The sequence below is a fragment of the Marmota flaviventris genome, chromosome 12 (assembly GCF_047511675.1).
Source record: "Marmota flaviventris isolate mMarFla1 chromosome 12, mMarFla1.hap1, whole genome shotgun sequence".
NCBI classification, from domain to species: Eukaryota; Metazoa; Chordata; class Mammalia; order Rodentia; family Sciuridae; genus Marmota; species Marmota flaviventris.
This window is the reverse complement of record NC_092509.1, coordinates 62,299,148-62,318,387: the sequence shown is the minus strand read 5'-3', so window position 1 is coordinate 62,318,387 and position 19,240 is coordinate 62,299,148. Positions and strand designations below refer to the sequence as shown.

Genomic DNA, 19,240 nt, shown 5'->3' with positions numbered 1-19,240 from the left:
CTGGGAGATGTCAAGGGTTAAAGCTGGTATGAACCAGGTAATATGTTCCAGGGCATAGGCCAAATAAAACGGTAACCTGTAATCTACCATTGATTTCTCGCTAGTAGTTAAGACTTGGAAAACAAGGGTTCTACCTCTACTATTAATTGATAAGATAAACTAGCCTTTCAACCACGGTAGTCAGAGAATGCCCACTTTCTCACTCTGAAGCATTAAATGCTAAGAGTATAGGTTTACTGCAAATGCATGCTGTGAGGACCTGGCAGGTGTTCACAGTGGTCATCACTGGGTACCCAGGTCTACCCAGTTTCAACACTTGCTGGGCCATTGGCGATCCTCTCAGGAGTCGAGTCAGATACCCACCTTTGTGGGAATGTGGGAGCCAGAACATATGCTTGATAAATATTTAAGTGCTTCTGATCCTGAATTTAATTCAGTTAACCAGGAAAAACTGTAACCATTTCCTTGAAAGGGTAAAGCTGGTGTGTCTATTTCTGACTATGAACACTAAGTAGCTAACATGTCTGGACCATGTGTTTAAAAGTTTATAGATAGGTGAGGGCTTGATCCCTATGGTAATGGTTAAGGTCGTAACATTTTAGCCTACCCTGATGCAAATCTTTTTTTTATTGTTTAATATTTTTATTTTGTTTATTTGTTTTTATTTACTTTTCAGTTTAGTTGGACACAATACCTTTATTTTATGTATTTATTTTTATATGGTGCTGAGAATTGAACCTAGGGCCTCACACATGCTAGGCAAGCGCTCTACCTCTAAGCCACAACCCCAGCCCCTGTTTATTTTATTTTATTTTTATTTTTTTTATGTAGTAGTGCTTCGGATTAAACTCAGTGCCTCTCATGTGTGAGGCAAGCACTCTGCCACTGAGCCACAACTCCAGCCCCTGATGCAAACCTTTCTATATGAGTTTAAGGTTGATTATCATCACAGCCTGATAATCTATTTGTTTATCTCCCCAGGACAGATAGACTACTGAGTGGCCTTAACTAATACACCTGATGAGGTCTCTTCTGGCTGGGCAAGGATAATATTTGCTTTTTAGGATTCTTTCTTACTTTTTTTTTTTGGATAGTATTCTAATAATAAAGTTTTATTTGGATACAGTAGTGGTTCTAGGCATACAACAATGGCTTATTCATTCACTAGAAAGAGTCTTTCTTTTTAAGCAGAGGTTGCTAAAATGTTACAAAGTAAAGGAAGAACATTAGAAGACTCTGAAATACATATGATAAAAAGATAATTTTCTTTTTCTTTTCTTTTTTCTTTTTTTTGCTTTATCTTTTGGTGTTGAGAATTGAATTCAGGGACACTTTATCTCTGAGCTACATTTCCAATTCTTTTTATTTTTCATTTTCAGATAGGAACTTGCTAAGTTGCTGAGGCTGGCCTTGAAATTGTGATCTTTCTGCCTAAGCCTGTCAAGTAGTTGTGATCACAGGCGTGCACCACTATTGTTTAGCTTAAAAGGATAATTATTTTCTTTTACAGAGGGCTATAAAGATAAAATCAACAAGAAAAAGATAAGTTAATTATTGAAAACAAAAGGAAAGCTGGGCACAGTGGCACAAACCTGTAATCCCAGCTACTGGATAGGTTGAGGCAAGAGGATTGCAAATTTAAGGCTAGCATGAGCAACTTAGTAAGATCCTGTCTCAAAATACAATATATTTTACAAAAGTGTTAGAGATGTAGCTCATGGGAGAGCCCTTGTTTAACATGTGTGGGCCCCTGATTTGATCCCCAGTGCTGAAATAAACAAACAAATAAATAAATACATAAATGCAAACAAGTGAATAGGTGACTAGTCAATGGATCCTCAATCTTTTCAAGTGATGATGCTAGGTCTGTAAATTGTACACGTTACGATAAGGAATTTCCTTACTCCCCTGAAATCATCCCTAGCCCCAACATTGTAGAATGAGACCAGAGCTGGCTAGGTGATGGGTATTAGTGGGTGAGAATAGGTGAAACTTCGTACTATCATGGCAAAGTCCCTCATTTGGTTGGCTGTGGAACCTAACACCAGCAAGGATTTAGGAAATACAGTATTAGAGTGAATATCTTAGAGATATATCCCCATCATGTTACAGACAAAGGGAGGTAGAAGCCCAGAAAGTTCCAGTCCAGATAGCCTTTTCCCCCTGGATGTTTCATAAATGCCTGAAATCAACGACAAGGAACCATTAGCTTTCTCCCCAGACCATATTATCCTCTTGAGTTTTTTAATCTCAGAGAATGTATGGCACCCCCCCACTCCCAAATCCAGACTTCGATGCCAGAGAGCTGGAGTTACCTTGGGCTCCTTCCCTCCCTTCGTCTCAGTGTTCCTTCCTCACCACCTCTTGCTTATTCTATCTGCTATCTTCCCTAGCCACAAATCCATCTCCGTCCTTCTTGTTATCTACTTCAGCAGAAATTAGGGCATTTGTGCCTCATCTAGTCAGTCGTTCCTTCTTTGGTCTCATTCCTTGCTTCCTGGATCAGTCAGAGTTTCCGTTCTAACATCCATCTGAACATATTTACTGCTATCCAAATACCTAGGTGTCCCCCACTCACCCATCCTGCCTCAATTCCTGCCACAGGCCCATGAACTGGAACATTCCAATAAAGCTGAATTGCTGGTAGTTTTCCAGATATGCCACACTCTCTCTCATTCTTCAATTTCTTTAAGTCATCACATGTGCTCCTCCTACTATACAGAGTTTCCTCCTGTGTCCGCCCACCCTTTCATGTTCAAGTCTCAACTTAAAAGCTTCATCCTCTGAAAACAGTGCTGTCCAAAGATTTAGCTTCTCTCTGTCTCACTTCCCCTATGTCTTGACCATGCATTGTCTCCAACATTACCCTCTAGACGTGCATCAGTCTTTTGGGGGCTCTGTGAACTCCTGGGTGGAGAGTCAGCTTCATGTAAAGTTTAAGTCTTAGGATACTGATTGCTAATGAGACAATGACTTTACAGGCACACAGATCTGACAGCCGACTTTTGGGCAAGAGTGTCTCTAGCTTTCCTCAAGTCTGGAGGGGCAGAGAAGATCAGATATAAGTGCACATACACCTTATTTATAACACTATTCTTAAAAACAAATCTGGAAGTCTTAGCTGTGGAGCATGATGAGAATGTGTGGGGACTAAAGAGCTGAATTCTCTGGCTTGGGATTTCAAACAGGGTGGCTTTTTTGTTTTGTTTGGGTTTCTGTTTTTTTTGCGGGGGGGCTGGAGGGGGTAAGGGAAACACAGGCCCAGTTTTGTTCACTTTAAAAAAAAAAACTAGCCTAAGAGATGGTAACTCCTCTGTTTTTGTCTCCTTCCTTGAATCTTCTCCCACACCCTCTGGGCTCTTCTCCAGAGGGTGATGTGTCTGGACTTGTGAGGAGCCCATAGGTGGCTTCTTTAAGTTCATCTAGAACTGGGCCACAACTTAAGGGACCATCTTTTGAAAAATAAACCGGGGACCTCAAACCTTAAATTATGCAAGAAAATCCACCATTAGTCCAGCAGCTTGCTCAAATGGAGCTTTTAAAGATAAACAAAGCTGGGTATTCCTTAAAGCATGAAAACAGACTTTACTCATCTATGACCTTAGGAAAGAGCTGAGCCCCATTCTGATTTGGGCAGAGGTGACTGGATGAATGAAGGGAAAATGAGGGAGTGTGGGGGTTGGGTGGCCAGTGGAAGTACAAGTAGAAAACTGTCAAGGGATGGTCAGTATAATTGTAGTGGGCCAGCCGTGTCTGTTAGCTGGCAGTTAATGAGGTTTGGATTCTGTCCTCCCCACAGAGACTAGAACAACCAGGCCCTATCCTCCCTGGTGATTACATTTTAAAGCCATTCCTTTAAGCCATTCCCAGGAAGGGTGAGGGAGGTGGGGCCTTGTCCTGTCTGGAAGTCATTACATAATCATCAGAGAGAATAGAAGAACACACATACTCAAAGCACCAAGGGAAGGATTTAAAATTACAAGTCCCTTTTAGCAAATGTTCTAAGAAAGAGGGTCAGGGACCTACAGTTAGGTGTTGTCCAGAACAAAGTAAATTTTTGCAGCCTTGAGCTTTCTTAGGCAGACATTTTAATTGGTGTGTGTGTGTGTGTGTGTGTGTGCTCGCGCGCGCTGCTAGAAGTCTTGCCAGAGTTTGCTCCAGTCGACAAGCAGAGGTTATTTGCTGAAAGTTCTGCAGTTCTCACAGCGACCGGGCAGGAAAGGTTTTTTCCCAAATGTTTTAAAATCTTCCATTCTTCAACCCGCCTTTTGGATCAACTAAAGCGCGCTCCCATTAGAGGCCACCGGCTTTGAAAGGTGACGTTGCGTGACTGACGTCTTGTAGCGGACAAAGAGTGGGGAGTGAAGAGAAAGTGACCAATCCAGAGAAACTGGGCGGATCCATCGCTTGCTTTGGGAGCCGCGCCACCCAGAGACGCCCCGGGGACCCCAGGCTCTGCCACGCTGCCTGGTTGCCGCGTCGTCCTCCGCGTCGGGTCCAGGAGTCTGACTGGCCGGTGGTTGAGCCATCTTTGGCTCCTCCCCACCCTCCCTGAGTCTTAAACCCCTCCTCGCCCTTCCAGGCCCAATCACCCAGGCCTGTACCCGCCACCGCAGATCATGGGCGCCGCAGGCTCGGCGCTGGCTCGTCTCGGCCTCCCCGCGCAGACCCGGCCCTCGTGGCTCGGGGTCGCTGCCCTGAGTCTGGCCGCGGTGGCTCTGGGGACCGTCGCTTGGCGTCACGCACGACCCAGGCGGCGCCGGCGGCTGCAGCAGGTGGGCACCGTGGCCCAGATCTCGATCTACCCGATCAAGTCCTGCAAGGGGGTGCAGGTGAACGAGGCGGAGTGCACCACCATGGGGCTGCGCTGTGGCAACCTGCGAGACAGGTATCCCCCCCACCCCCAGCCCCTGTGCTGCACCTTACCGGGGCCGGGGAAGGTGGAGGGAGGTGGGGCCTTGTGCTGTCCAGAAGCATAACAAATGTCATGGCTTTGCCCCTTGGTCAAGTGCAAAGGTAAAAGGAGCACGTGTTCTCTGCAAGACATAGATAGCAAGGGCCTTTTATTGGGGGAAAGGCATACATATTGGTGTAGGAATAACTCATCACGTGTACTGGCGGGCAGGGTCCGGAGCAAGCTTAATCGTAGATCATGCTTTGCAACAGCAAGCTTTGCAACAGCAGTGGGGAACGCCTCCTGGGTGGAGAAATTAGTGTTACAGTGAGCAAAGTTTAAGAGTAAACTTTTTATTCTAAAAAGACTGAGTCAGAGTGACTCTATGATTGCTATTAAAGTACCTGCCTAGGGGCTAATAGAAGGAGAACAGGGGTGTGCCACTTGATTTAAGAATAGAGGGCTACCACCTGAATTTCCCTGTCTGTTGAACCTTTGATCTTTAGCTGTAAACTTTTGCCTGATTCAGTTTTGGTAAAGTGGATAGGGCAAGTTCCTGCCTCTTGCCAGGAGAGAATGAGAGGTTGCACCTTTCCTCTGGAGCAGTAGGACTCTGACCTGGTGATTTTTTTGCTAGCTGTAAAGTTTGTGACTGTCCCCCTCCCCCATTGAAGATTAAACCCAGACCTTTATATTTTTTATTCTGAGTTGCCCAGGTTGGCCTTGAACTTGTGATTCTCCCCACTCAGCCTTCTGAGTAGCTGGGATGGTGTCACTGTGCCCCACAAAGTTTGTGATTCTATCTATAGGACTATAGCAGAAAAACAAAATGCTGTTGGCACTAAATAGGAATAAAACAGAACTGAGTGTCCATCCGGGACACTGGTGTGGGCCTTTTGGGGGCTTGTTACTCCCACTTCCGTTCTCTGGATCATGTTTGGGAGGCTTGAGGTTTTAATGAGTAATGAGTAGAATGGAGTCTTCTGCTGGGGAGAGGAAGTAGCTGGTAGTACTGTGAGTGGCAGGTATGAAGTTAGCCTCAGGTGTATACTTGCTGCTAATGTATAAACCAAGAAATCATAAACGAGGTTAAAATGAAAACAGTTTTATGGGAATGTAGAGTAGATGTGCACATTGGAAAACAGGCTTAGCGAGACTAGACCAGTGTTCCACTGAAGGAAAGTGGGCTTGGGTTTTCATCAAGTCCAGTGATTAAAAGCTGAGGCAGATAAGAGTGTTTGTAAGTTTGGTAAGTTCACTGAAAGGTCCAGGTAAAGAGGCAAAATTGGTGGCCAGGGTATTTCCTGACATGATATCCATGTAGCAATTTACCCCTGTTAGTAAATGTCTGAGACTTAGAAAAGGACTTTTGCTTTCCTTTTGCCCAATCTACAGCCATTTTGATTTTTATGTTACCAAAGGGAATAGCAATGTGTCCTCTTCTCCCAGAGGCAGAGACAGAGTGATCCTCAGTGAAAAACTCTGGACAAATTCCCTACCTACATAGGGAATGCGTGATGCATAGAAATTTAATTTTTAGGATGAAGATAACTGGGTTGGTTTAGCCATGGTCCTGTGTCTGTGGAGGTGGGGAGGGTTGCAAATAGATAATTCAAGGAACTTTTTAGCAGAGGGCCATCTGTTGCCCTAGGTTCGTGCCAGGACACATGTATGCACTGTTCTTTGAGGACTGCTATTCTCTTAAAGAAATGTGGGCTCCTACTGTATTGGAAAACTTCAACTTTCTTAGAGAAGTGTTGTGTGTACACACCACCTAACTCAAGGGCAATATTCTGTTCCCTACTCTCATCCTAGATTTCTAATACCGGAGATATTTTTTTTCAAACTACCCTTTCCTGAGATTCCCTTCCCAGTCTAAATGAATGAGAGTTGCCAAGGGTGATGTCAGTTTATGTGCAGAGTTTCTACCAGGTGATTCTGACACTGTGAAGGATCTTATCTGGGGCCATTAAGAGCGAGAAAATGCTTAACGCTTATTCAAGTATGAAGGATTAGAAAGGTCTGCCTATTGCTAGAGAGACTTCAGGCACAGTGGTACTGGGCATCCTCCAACAAACTGGGAGAAGTAGAATCTCGTAATGCACATCCAGAAAAAAATGGGCATGTGCTGCTTTCTTCCCCACTTAAGACACTGAGGTTATTTAAGAGATTTCCAGTTCTTGTTTGTGCTTCCTCTGACCATCAGAATTCCTGTCATTTTCCTATTGACACTGCTTTGCAGGGCTGTTGCTACCATGAGAAGAAAGTATGTGTCCTTTGCTCATGCTTCTATCCTTGGCTTCTGCTTCTGTGGGCATCCTAAAAGAAGTAGAACTGGGTTACTTTTCACTTGTTTTGAGCGATACATTCTTGAGCAGGGGTGGGGTGAAGATTGAGGTGGAGAGCAGGGCCATGATATATAACGCAATAGATGCTGAGCTAAATTCAGTCCCATAGATTAGCTGATTTAAACGTCAACATTCTTGTGGGCTAGATATCACTATCCCCAACCTGCAAAGAAGGAACCAGTGTCTGAAGGATGAGTATCTCACCCCAGATCATAAACCCAATATGTGCTAGAGGGATTTGAACTCAGATTAGTGTGAGTACAGCATTCATGCTCTTTCTATGAAACCAGTGTGGTAGGTAGAAGTGTCAGGATTTCACAGAGGATCAGAAAACCTTGGACAAAGTTATTTAACCTCTGAGCTTCAGTTTTCTCATTTGGAAAAAAAAAATTAAAAAGTTGAACTTGTTGGTCTGACCGTGCCCTTTATTTATCAAAGGGCAATTGATATTCAGAGCAGGCTTGCCAGAAAGATCTCTGCTCAATGGCTGCTGTTCTCTGGACTTGAGAATAAGGTAACACAACTACAGACATACCTAGAATGCAGGCCTCTTTTATTTAATTCCAGTCTGCACCTGTGTTTTAGGAACTGTTTGAAGCTAAGATTTTCCTCTAAGTGCTCTCTGCTGCAAACTGCTAGAAGAATTTTGTTCAAAGCTCTTGGAATATTGTGCTTGAACCTGGCAGCCACCCTGAGCTTTGAGGTGTTTAAAGCTACCCAGCTGAATGCTGGCTTTGTGATGCTGGGAGGGCATGGCCCGGTTCCCTGACCTTGTAAATCCCCACTCATGTGTGAATTGATCACTTATCTCTGTTCCTGTTTTCCTCCTCTCTGTCCTTCTAGCTCCCCAGACCAGTTTGTAGCTTGGGAAACCGTTGGTTACTCAAGACACTGTGCTCTTTTGGGAAATCTGAGCTCTGGGCTTTTACACTCATCCCCCTACCACATGTTGTTGGTTTACCCTTAAAATTAAGGTGCTGACTTTTAGTATTACCAACTAGGTTTGAATAACTCAGTCATAAAACCCACCCTCCAGTCTTACCCTTTCTTTCAGATCTGGCCGGAACAGAGCTAATTATTCATTCCCTGGGTATCATTTGTCTGTAGGAAGTGAAGGATATCATTACTCAGGTGACAGGGTGATGAGGTGGTTGGGGAATTTTACAGATGGCAAGCTTTTACCTTTTATCCTTGTCTTTGTCCTGTCCCAATATCGAACTCACTGTAAGTTGCCATTTGCCTTTGTAACTGTAGTTAAAAACCTCCAGCTACCACTTCTCACTGTTAATTCCAGCAATTGACTCCCATGTTATTATACAACGGGCTGGAGCTAAGGGTGGGGTCGTAAGCCACTGTGAAGGTGTAAGGTTGTAAGGGTTAGATGGGAGATGAAAAGACCAGGGAGGAACTGACTGTCAGAAATGATGTGTAAACAGAGTGTCATTCGTGTTTAGACACCTGTCTGGTTGTGTGAAGATCTCAGAGGTAGTCTTGTCTGAGTATGGGGCATGTTGGAAGCCATGGTATAGGCTTTGGGGAGTTTAACCAAAGCAGAGTGTCTTAGTCCATTTTCTATTGCTAAAACAAAATATCTGAGATTGGGAAGTTTATAGATAATAAAGGTTTATTTTGGTCCTAGAGGCTGGGAAATCCAGGAGCATGGTGCTGGCATCTAGTGAGGGCTTCTTGCTGCATCATAACATGGCAGAGGGTATCACATGCATGCCAGAAAGAGCTCACTTTTAGAGCAAAACTACTCCCTTGATAACCCATTAGTCTATGAATGGATTCATTCAATTATTTCCCAAAGGTCTCATCTCCGAATACCATTACCACTGGAATTTGAGGATTAAGTTTCCAACCACATGAAATCTGAGAAACACAGCACAGGGTGATCCAGGTCTCTGCACCTATGGATAAGACTGGAAATAGGGAATGGGGTCCGCCCCAAGGGAAGGACTATGAGTTAGGCAGGGATTCCCTGAGTTTCAGAACCCACTCCAGGTCTGAGCAGATCAGAGAACCCTGGGAACCAAAGACATCTAGAAAGAAAGGTGGCCTCCTCCGAAGCATGGGGACCTACTGCCCAATATCGCCAGATCTTGAGAAGAGAGCAGTCAAGCCAATTTCTAGTGTGCCTTTCCACTGCTATACTCTTACACCATCATGCATGCCAGTTGGTGGTGGGGGGAGGGCATGGGCTACTGCCATTGTCTGCTGGCTTCATTACAGGGACAGCTTAGTTGAAATCTGGAAGGACTGTGCTGATAGGGAGGTTCCTGATGTAAGACTGGAAAGGGCAGGGACAGAGCCCCCCGTGTGTGCTGACGTAGGAGTCCCCATAGAGTAACCTCAGACAGTCCCATTTGGCTCCAGTCATATTTTGGAATATTCTGGGGGAGGGAGCTGCCCCTCATTCTGGAAGAAAGGAGCTGTCCTTCCATCCTGCTCACACCTGCAAAGCCTCTTGCTTTCATTTGCTTCCCACTCATCCATGCCCACGGAGTTCCTCACCTGCGCCACTTCTCTGCAGATGGTGATTTTGAAACTTTTTTCCCCTGGGAGTGATCATTCATGGGGTGCAATCCAAATCTAGCTATCCTGTAGATAAAGGTATCCCTGACTGGGCGGCTCGGGCTCTCCCCCAGATAAGCAACCAGCTCCTTTTGGGAACAGCAATGTTTAGACCCAAAGAATTTGGACCTAGCTAATAATTGTCTAGGAAATATTTGTTGGATCCCCAGTCAGGAAAGATGGAAGGTTTTGAGGGACTAAAAAGCTAAAGGCAAACTCTTGAGAGGGTGGAGGGGAGTTTTCTGAGTCTGTTCTCATTTGCTTGTCTGAAGGTTTTGGCTGGTGATTAAGGAAGATGGACACATGATCACTGCCCGGCAGGAGCCTCGTCTTGTGCTGGTCTCCATCACTTATGAGAACAACAGCCTGATCCTCAAGGCTCCCGACATGGAACAGCTGGTTTTGCCCGTCAAGCAGCCTTCTTCAAACCCACTCCATGACTGCAGGTGACTCCTTGGGGACATCTGGGTACTGCAACAGACCTGATTTTTCTTGAGTCTCCTGCTTGTGTTTGCTAGTTTGTACAGTAGATGATGGAATTAGAAAAGGAAATGTTTAATATGAGAAGCGTATTCTGGCTTGGGATCAGAAAGTGCTCAAGTGCAAGTAGGCACTACAGGGTATTATTTTAAGGGTATATCCAGATACACAGACACAAAAATGACTGTCACAAATAAAGAAACTGCTTATGCTAATGGATCTGTAGAGAAGGTACAGTCTACCACAAGGGTCATATACGAAACCACCAGGGTTGATCAGGGGGCAGATGGAGCAAGGGGTAAATACTAACAAGAGCCTTTATTGTAGTTTCTGCAAGACAGGGTTTGCAGGCTTAGGATTTGCCGGTTTGAACAATTTCAGCAGGCTCTGGGATACAGAAGTTGTTTCTAGAGTATCTGGTACTTGCCCCTGGGGCAATTAGGGCAGGGCAATAGTGGCCTAAGGGTAAGAACTCAATACAGGAGGTGGTTGAGGTATAGGCCCTGGGTAGGTTTGGCATTCATATAAAAGTCATATTTGCAGGCTGTGTTAGTCTGCTTTTTGTAGTTGTCGCCAAAATACATGTCAAGGACAACTTAGGGGAGGAAAAGTTTATTTGGGGCTCATGGTTTCAGAGGTCTAGGTCGATACCTGACTGATTCCATTGATTTGGACCCTGAGGTGAGGCAGAACATCATGTTGTTAGAAAGCTGCTCAGCTCATGGCAGGAGAGAGAGGGAGAGAGAGAGAGAGAGTGCGAGCGAGCCAGCCAGGGGGCAAGATATGATTCCCAAGGATACTTTCCTAGTGACCTACTTCCTCCAGCCATACCCCACCTGCCTAGTAGTCCATTCAAATTATTAGGACATCAAATGGATTAATCCACTGATATGGTTACAGCTCCCATCTAATCATTTCACCTTTAGACATCCCTGCTTGGACTGACATGAGCTTTCTGGTGGGGGATATCTTATATCCAAACTATAACATAGGTAATTAGCCTACTAATTGGCTGGCCCAGGGAGGGACAGTCCCTTTAACATCAGCAAGGCCCCCAGATGTCAAAGCATCAAAATTACAGAGAATAGAAAGCATTATTAATTCAAATACAAAGGATACAGGTGCTCGTGTGCAGAGCTTGTCTCCTTTCATTCAAGTTGGATGCACCTTTATTTAGAATTGTCAGGCCCCCCAGCCAGGCAGACAAGGGGTTACTGGAGATTTTGCCAACTGTGTCTTGGTGCTGGATGATAGAGATGTGGAGCTTTCCAAGGTGAGTGTAGCCTCTGAGGTCTGCAGTCCACACTGAGGTACCTTTGGCAGGAGGTGGTGGTGGGGATTTTCATCTCTGGCCAGAGACCTTAGGCCTTGGCTTCCATTTGGTCTGGGGACCTCGGATGGACTGTCAAGTTCCCTGGTCTTACCCTTTGATGTGAAGTTCTGGAGTCTTAAATGTCTGTCATGATATGTCGTGGACACCTTGGTAACCAGCTGAGCATGTCTGCATGCCTGTTCTCCTTCCCTCCCTCTCCCTTTTCTTCCTTTCTTCCTCTCCCTTCCTTCCCTCCCTCCCTCCCTCCCTCCCTCCCTCCCTTCCTTCCTTCCTTTAGGAGGGGAATCCAGGCTCTATTACTGAGCTACACCTCCAGCCCCTAAACCGAGCTTTGTAAGTGTGTGGGAATGGGTGTTGTGCAAAGGTGCCAGGGCTCAGGGGAGAGACTCAGGTTATCCCCTGGGCCCTAATCTTACGATTTTCAAACAGAACTTCTGAGCTGAAATCCATCCATTGTATTTCCCCAATGTTTCAAAAAGTCTGAGGCACTAGTTTGCTGAACACAGTATTTCGCTTAATTATCTTAAGCAAATCTTTGAGGGGAATATCATCAATTCTGCTTTACAAATTAGGAAACTAACACTTCTATCACTGTCACACAAAGACAGGCGCTGGGATGTGAGCCCACTTGTCGCCCAGGCTTTTGCTTTTAGTGCCTGTGTGCAGGCAGGGGAAACACTTCCACAAATGACATGCTTTGAGCCAAATAAATTCACGGAGGAGAAAAGCCATTGCAACTCAGAGTTAAAAGTTTGTGGGTCAATGTTTAATGGGTTGAGTGATGGATCTGTTGGTGACCTGGCAGACTTACTCTTGTCACTGACAGTAAGCAACTTTTTTCTTCAAGGATCTCCACTTCATTGCACAGACAGCACTCTAGGGAAGCACAAACCCTGGGTGGAAAGGAGATCGGGATGTTTTGTATGCACATTAGGATTTGGGAGCTCTTCCCAGAGCACATTCTACACCCTCCCCAACTGGGTTCTGCTGCCGCCTAGATTTGGCCTATAAGGTCCATTCGATAGCCATCGCTACTCTGCATTGTACAAGTGCATTCATGTAAGAAAGTCACCCTGTGGGGCTGGGGATATAGCTCAGTTGGTAGAGTGCTTGCCTTGCATGTACAAGGTCCTGGGTTCAATCCCCAGCACTACACACACACACACACACACACACACTAAAGAAAATCATCCTGTGTTCTTGTGACCTTTCTAGGCTATTTGGCCTTGACATTAAAGGCAGAGACTGTGGTGATGAGGTCGCTCAGTGGTTCACCAACTATTTGAAAACGGAATCCTACAGGTTGGTTCAATTTGAAACAAGCATGAAGGGAAGAGCATCAAAGAAAATTTTCCCTTTTGTACAGAATTACCAGGTGAGCTCACAGATCCCCTTCATGTCCACCAACCACACTTCTCTTTCTAGCTCTCTTCCTAGCCCACGATTGGGAAACCATGTTAGGAAACCATGGCAGTGGTCAGGCGGGTGGTCCTAAAGGTACAACCTGGGTAGAGATACCAAGGATAGAGAGGAAAGTGGAATGAGAGCTGTGTCAACATGCATGGAGGACAGAACACAGGAGATGTTGCTGGGGGCAGAGCTGGAGGTGACTTCCAGGTAGATGGAGACTTAGGAGAAAACCAGAGAAGCAAAAGTGAAAAGGTTGGGACTAAATCCAAGTTTCCTGAAATAGCAGAAGCAGGCTTTCTGCAGGCTTCCCGTTGTGCAGCATGGTTATTTCAGGGGCTGGGAAGGGACTTCCTCCCAAGGAAAACTGCCTCTGTATCAGCCATGGTCCAAAGACCAAGGACTTTGACCAAGGCCAGTGAACCAGTGCTTAAGATGCAAGTACCCTGGGAAGTTGCTCCCTGTAGCCATGGAACTACAAGTTCTTTGAGGGTAGGGGATTTTATCTGTTTTGTTCACTGCTATTTCCCCATCTAGAAGAGTGCCTGCTCCCATAGGTGCTTAATGAACGCATCCTGAGTGAATGGGTGTTGTTGAACTAATTCTTACTAGAGGGTAGCTGATTGGCAGCAGATGTTTCTCGTCTGATGAGGAAGTGGGAAGGGCTGCTGCTGGGGACAGGGGTGAGAAACATGGGAGAGGAAGTCTAGAAAGTAATTTTAGCCAGGAGCCAGTCCAGGCTGCTGCCCTGTCACTGTGTGGGATAGGAACCATGTTTCAGTGCTGAACCTGGCTAGTTTCTAAGCCCACAGTCACCTCTGCCTCCTGAATACCACTCCCCTCTTCTACACTTGAATGGTTTTGATTCTGGACTTGGCTTAGCTTTGCGGTTGGTCTAAGCAACTTCATGGTATCGAGAGGTCTGATTGTGTTGTGTTCTTGGACAGGTGGCGTATCCAGACTGCAGTCCGATCCTGATCCTCTCAGAAGCCTCCCTGGAAGATTTGAATACCAGACTGGAGAAGAAAGTGAAAATGGAGTACTTCAGGCCAAATATCGTCGTGACAGGCTGTGATGCTTTTGAGGAGGTAAGTGACCTGCTGACTTGTGCTTGGATATGCCTAGGGATCTGCACTGACTCAGGTTCTCCATGGCTGGCGGTGGGGGGCACTCTCCTTCCTTCCAGTTCACCAACTTTGTGGAGTTGCTCACTTATTTCTACTGCCATCAGCTCCCTGGCCTCAGGGGGGCGCTGCTCACCCTTTAATACATTGGCTCCAGGGCATAGAAGACTCCAAATCATAGCAATTCTGAGGCTGGAATATATAATCACAGCTCAGGGATAACTAAAGGGAAATAAAGATAAAGAAACCAGCCATTTCCTACTTTCCGGCACCACCCAGAAGTGCTCTCAAAGATTTGAGTCCTGGGCCCTAAAGTGAAGGATAGAGGGAATCTGCCTTTGAACAGTGCTCTTGGAGACACTGTTTGCTGTGGCCTGAGTTCTCTCCCAGAACACCCACATGCTCTCATAATGTAACTGGCAGCAAAAATTTCCACCCTCTTCAAGCACACCCCATTGTGGCCTTAAAGGGGACAACTGCATCAGAAGCCAATCGTGATCCTGTAATCTGCACAGGACATGCACCTAACTGGGTGTTGCTTGGTCCTAGGAACCATCAGCAGTCAGACATTAAGCATGGGAGGGGGAGGCTAGACATTTCGAGTACGGGAAGTAACAATGACAGATATCATTAACTGAACAAATTAATCACTTCATGTAATTATTGGATCTTCAGGCCGACCCTGTGCAGGGGGTCTGTATTATTATCCCCTTTTTATAAGGAAACAGAGGCTCTGAAATGTTATATAACTTAACTTTGTACAACAGGTAAGTGGCATTAGAACCAAGACTTGCAGTGTCAGACTCTGCAGTGTGGGGGGCGGTGATTCCAGTGTAGAGACCCAAGTTGTTAACTCTGAGAAGAAAAGCTCTCCAATACCCCAATTCTTTGCTCCTGTGGATGACTGCACTTCCTTTAGTGTGAATACAATGTCCTCCTCTCATTTGTTGGCAAATATTGTCCTTTAGGTTAAACCTTTTCGCAGAACCTAGTTCAAATCTTTAGATATGTGCAAGAAATATTTGATCATTATTCTATTATTTGATAATTTAAAAATATCAGTGCATACGGAAGTTGTCTGCTTATTGATTTTTATCTTGTCATTTGCTCTCTAGTTATTTATTTTGCAGTGCTGGTTGGGAGCTGAACTAAGGCCTTGTATGTGCTAAGCTTGTGCTCTACCACTGAACTATACCCCAACATTGTTAAATTTTAACAAATTCATGCTCTATTATGGGCCAGGCATGGTGTCTAGGATCCCTGAATATAGAGATGAAAAGATGGGGCTCTTGCCCTTCAGAATGTTCCAGTATGATAGACACAGCCATGAGAAATGACAGCCCAGCATGAGAAATGTCTTAGTGTACACACTTACAATGTACCAGGGATGCCTAGAAGTGGAAAATGCTTAAATCTGCCTGAGGAAGGGAGGTATGGGAGTGCAGAGGTGACAGATCAAGCCACCAGGAGCAGTGCTATGCATCTGTGTATTTGGGTCTTCTGTGGTTTAGGCCGGAGAAGTTGCAAGGTCTTTGTGGGTAAAGGAAGCACCTAGTTGGAAGCCCTATGCAGGAGAGGCCATAATCAAAGAGGTGCCATGGAGTATCTCAGAATCACAGGAGTACCGGAGGGAAAGAGAAACAGGAGGAGGCTGGGTGGGGGACTGGTACCACACCAAGGAACATGGATTTTAAACTGTGAATATAGAGGAGCTGGTAATGATTCTGAACAAGGAAGTTATGATTGGCATTCCTCCAACAAATATCTGCTGAATGCCTACAGTGTGCCAGGCGCAATTACTCTGGCAAGTGCATTGAAAGGAGGAAAGCCTGAGGCAGATAGGCCGATGCCATGGTCAATCACCAGGTGGTCTCTTTTCTAAAATGCATCTTAGCAGGCCTTACCTGAAACCTATAGCAGCATCAAGGTAAGGTCTGTGATTCTTCACTGGCAGCACCAGGCCAGATGAATTTCCTGCTGGGGGTACCTGGAGAGGCACTGAGTGAGGAGATGTAGGAATAGTGAAGGTAAGAAATGAGGAGGCTGTGGAGGATGTTGGAGGGGAAGAGGCCCCAAGGGACTCAGTCACTCAGCTCTCTTTCTTTCTCCCCCAATAGTAAATCCAGGTTAGATGAAACCTGAGCTGTATACAATCTGGGGGACGCTTTAAGAACAAAAGGAACATCAAGCCTCATTTAATTCTGGGAAAAATGACTAGTAGAGTATATCTAAGAATAGAAGCTGGGTGCCTGGCACACACCTGTAATCCCTGTGGCTCTGGAGGCTGAGGCAGGAGGATCACAAGTTCAAAGCCAGCCTTAGCAGCTTAATGATGCCCCAAGCAACTCAGCAACACCCTGTCTTTAAATAAAAGATTAAAAAGATTTAAAAGGACTGGGGATATGTCTCAGTGGTTAAGCATCCTAGGGTTCAATCCCTGGTACAAAAAAAAAAAAAAAAAAAAAAGAAAGAAAGAAGGGAGTCATAAAGAAATTAGTTCATGAAGCAAAAGTTCCTTCTTAGAGCTCTTTAAGTTTATCCAATATTTTCTGAGAAACTTTCTTTTAGGGAGCATGCTTTTTCTTGAATTGTCTCCACTGAAGGGTAAATTGTTTTGGTATTAATTTTGGGTTGAGATCTTGAGTCAAGAAAATTAGAAAGTTGCTTTCATCCCTGGCTGAAGAATTTTTGCTGTACTGTACCTTAAACTTAATTTAAGGCTAATGAAACCGTAATCCTGTTTTCAGGCAATCTGAATGGGTAGAGTCTTTTTAAAAAAATGACAAAATGTACTCTCAAGTTCCTTCTTTTATTCCTGCATTGGGATTGGCTAACAGAAATGGTAAATATTTTAATTTTCTGGAAAGTCCTCTGGTTATGCACATTAAAGAAAAAAAAAACTCCTTAGTATGAAATGATGCTATATTGCTGATTTATTCTGCCTTAAATTAGGAAGCCCTGTAGTTAAGAGCCTGATGCATTAACCTGTCTTCTTGGTGCCATTACAAAACTATAACCTTTTCAATGAGTGGTACTCTATTAAATATTAATGGAAAATGATAATGCACATAAATATTTAATAGACCAACTTATACCAAAAAATAGCAAACCTAAGCATGGTGCAAAAATTCAGGCTATTGTTATTTTATTGTTATTATTATTATTATTATTATTATTATTATTATTACAAAAATATAGAGCAATAGGAGAATGTATTGTGCACTATTTACTCTTTGTGGCCCAAAGTACTTTTTTTTTTTCATGTAACTCAGAATATTCAGCAGATTTCAAAAGGCTTGGGCCAGTGTGGTGTGTTTGAGTTCTGGGAATGCAGAGCAATGAAGTTTAGAAATAAAGACATTGACCAGTACTTCTTATCTCTGTGGTTGACCATTGTGGGGGTCACTGTTTCTTGAACTTTGTTCACTGTCCTCCTGAGCTGGACTTGACATTTTCTATGGGATGCCTTGTTTGTGTCAGTCCTTGCTCCACATCACGAAAGAACTAGAGCCAGGCACTGTGGCGAATGCCTGTAATCCAGAGACTTGGAAGGCTGAGGCAGGAAGATCAGCAACTTAGTGAGGCCTCAAGCAACTCAGCAAGGCCTTGTCTTTAAATAAAATATTAAAAAGTGCTGGGGGCATGGCTCAGTGGTTAAGTGCCCCTGGGTTCAACCCCCAGTACCAAAAAGTAAGTAAGTAAATAAATATTTTTTAAAAAGAAACTTCTAGAGAAAATCTGCTTCTGTTCTAAAACTGCTTTTGAAGTCAGGCAGTTTTAGTTTGAATCCCAGCTCTGCCACTCACTGGCTGTGTGAATTGGCTCTTCCCAGCCCTATCCTTTCTAACTGGTGAAATACAGAATTTTGGCAAATCATCATTTACCAGATTTTTTTAGTTCCTGATGACCTGAGATGGAACTAATTGAGGTTTTATTTGGCTGCTTGGATGACACTTTTTTCCTGGTAAAAGAACAGTTATTTCTACCTGGCTTCAGGGATTTGAGGTATTAATAATAATTATAATAACTATATGTAATATATAATATTATATATAAATACTTTTTGAGTTTTTTTTTTTTTTGGTACTAGGGATTAAACTCAGGAGCACTTTATCATTGAACTACATTCCCAGTCCTTTTTATTTTGAGACAGTCTCACTAAGTTGCTTAGGCCAACCTTGAACTTGCAATCCTTCTGCCTCAGCCTCTGGAGTTGCTGGGATTACAGGCTAGCCCCACTGCACCCCTAGTAACATTGTGGCTCACATTATTGAACAAGATAGCAGTCACTGGGCCAAACCCTTTGTATGCATTATTTCATTTAATTCTTCTTGATACCCTTTCCAGATTGAATCACAACTCATTATTGGGTTATAGTACCACTTTAGTGGGTCCAGACCAATATTTAAAAAAAAAAGGAATAGAATATAGTAAAAGTATTAGAAGGTATTAGAGTAAACAATATGTAGAAGGATTAGGAGCTATTTAGCACAACTTTTGTTTGTTATATGCTGTGTGTGGATGAGAGAGAGGATTAGGAAACAATGTAAAATGTAATTTTCACTATAGGTCACATTGGAAGATGCTCCATTGTTAATTAGGCAGGTAGCATTTTGTTTGTTTGTTTGTTTTTCCTGAGGTCACCAAAACACAATGTCTTTTTTTTTCTTTTAATTTTTTTATTTGTTCTTTTTTAGTTATACATGACAGTAAAATGTATTTTGACATGTCATATATACATGGAGTATAACTTCCCATTTTTGGGGATGTACATGATGTAGAGTTATACTCGTTATGTATTCATATATTAATATAGGAAAATCATGTCTGATTCATTCTATTGTCCTTCCCATTTCCATTCCTCTTCCCTTCCCCTGACTCTGCCCTGTCCAATCTGGTAAAACTCCCCTTCTCCCTCCTCCCCATCCTATCTATTGTGAGTCAGCATATTGGAGAGAACATTTGGCCTTTGGTTTTTGGGATTGACTAATTTTACTTAGCATGATAGTCTCCAGTTCCATCCATTTACCAGCAAATACCATAATCTTCACTCTTCTTTATGGCTAAGTAATATTCCATT

At 44.0% G+C, this 19,240-nt stretch overlaps 1 protein-coding gene across 2 annotated transcripts in view; it reads left to right on the top strand.

Moving 5' to 3' along the window:
* Window positions 1-4,457: 4,457 nt before the first annotated feature.
* Window positions 4,458-19,240, top strand: part of Mtarc2 (mitochondrial amidoxime reducing component 2) — a 37,182-nt gene continuing 22,399 nt past the window's right edge. The window contains exons 1-4 of one of the 2 annotated variants that reach the window (XR_011703963.1): window positions 4,458-4,888; window positions 10,089-10,262; window positions 12,845-13,004; window positions 13,984-14,124. Coding sequence is in view for 1 of the 2 variants with exons in the window: in XM_027934793.3 (XP_027790594.1) it covers window positions 4,620-4,888; window positions 10,089-10,262; window positions 12,845-13,004; window positions 13,984-14,124 (744 nt within the window). In the remaining variant the exon portion in view is untranslated. The remainder of the gene's footprint in view (window positions 4,889-10,088; window positions 10,263-12,844; window positions 13,005-13,983; window positions 14,125-19,240) is intronic. The other variant, XM_027934793.3, reaches the window with a different exon arrangement.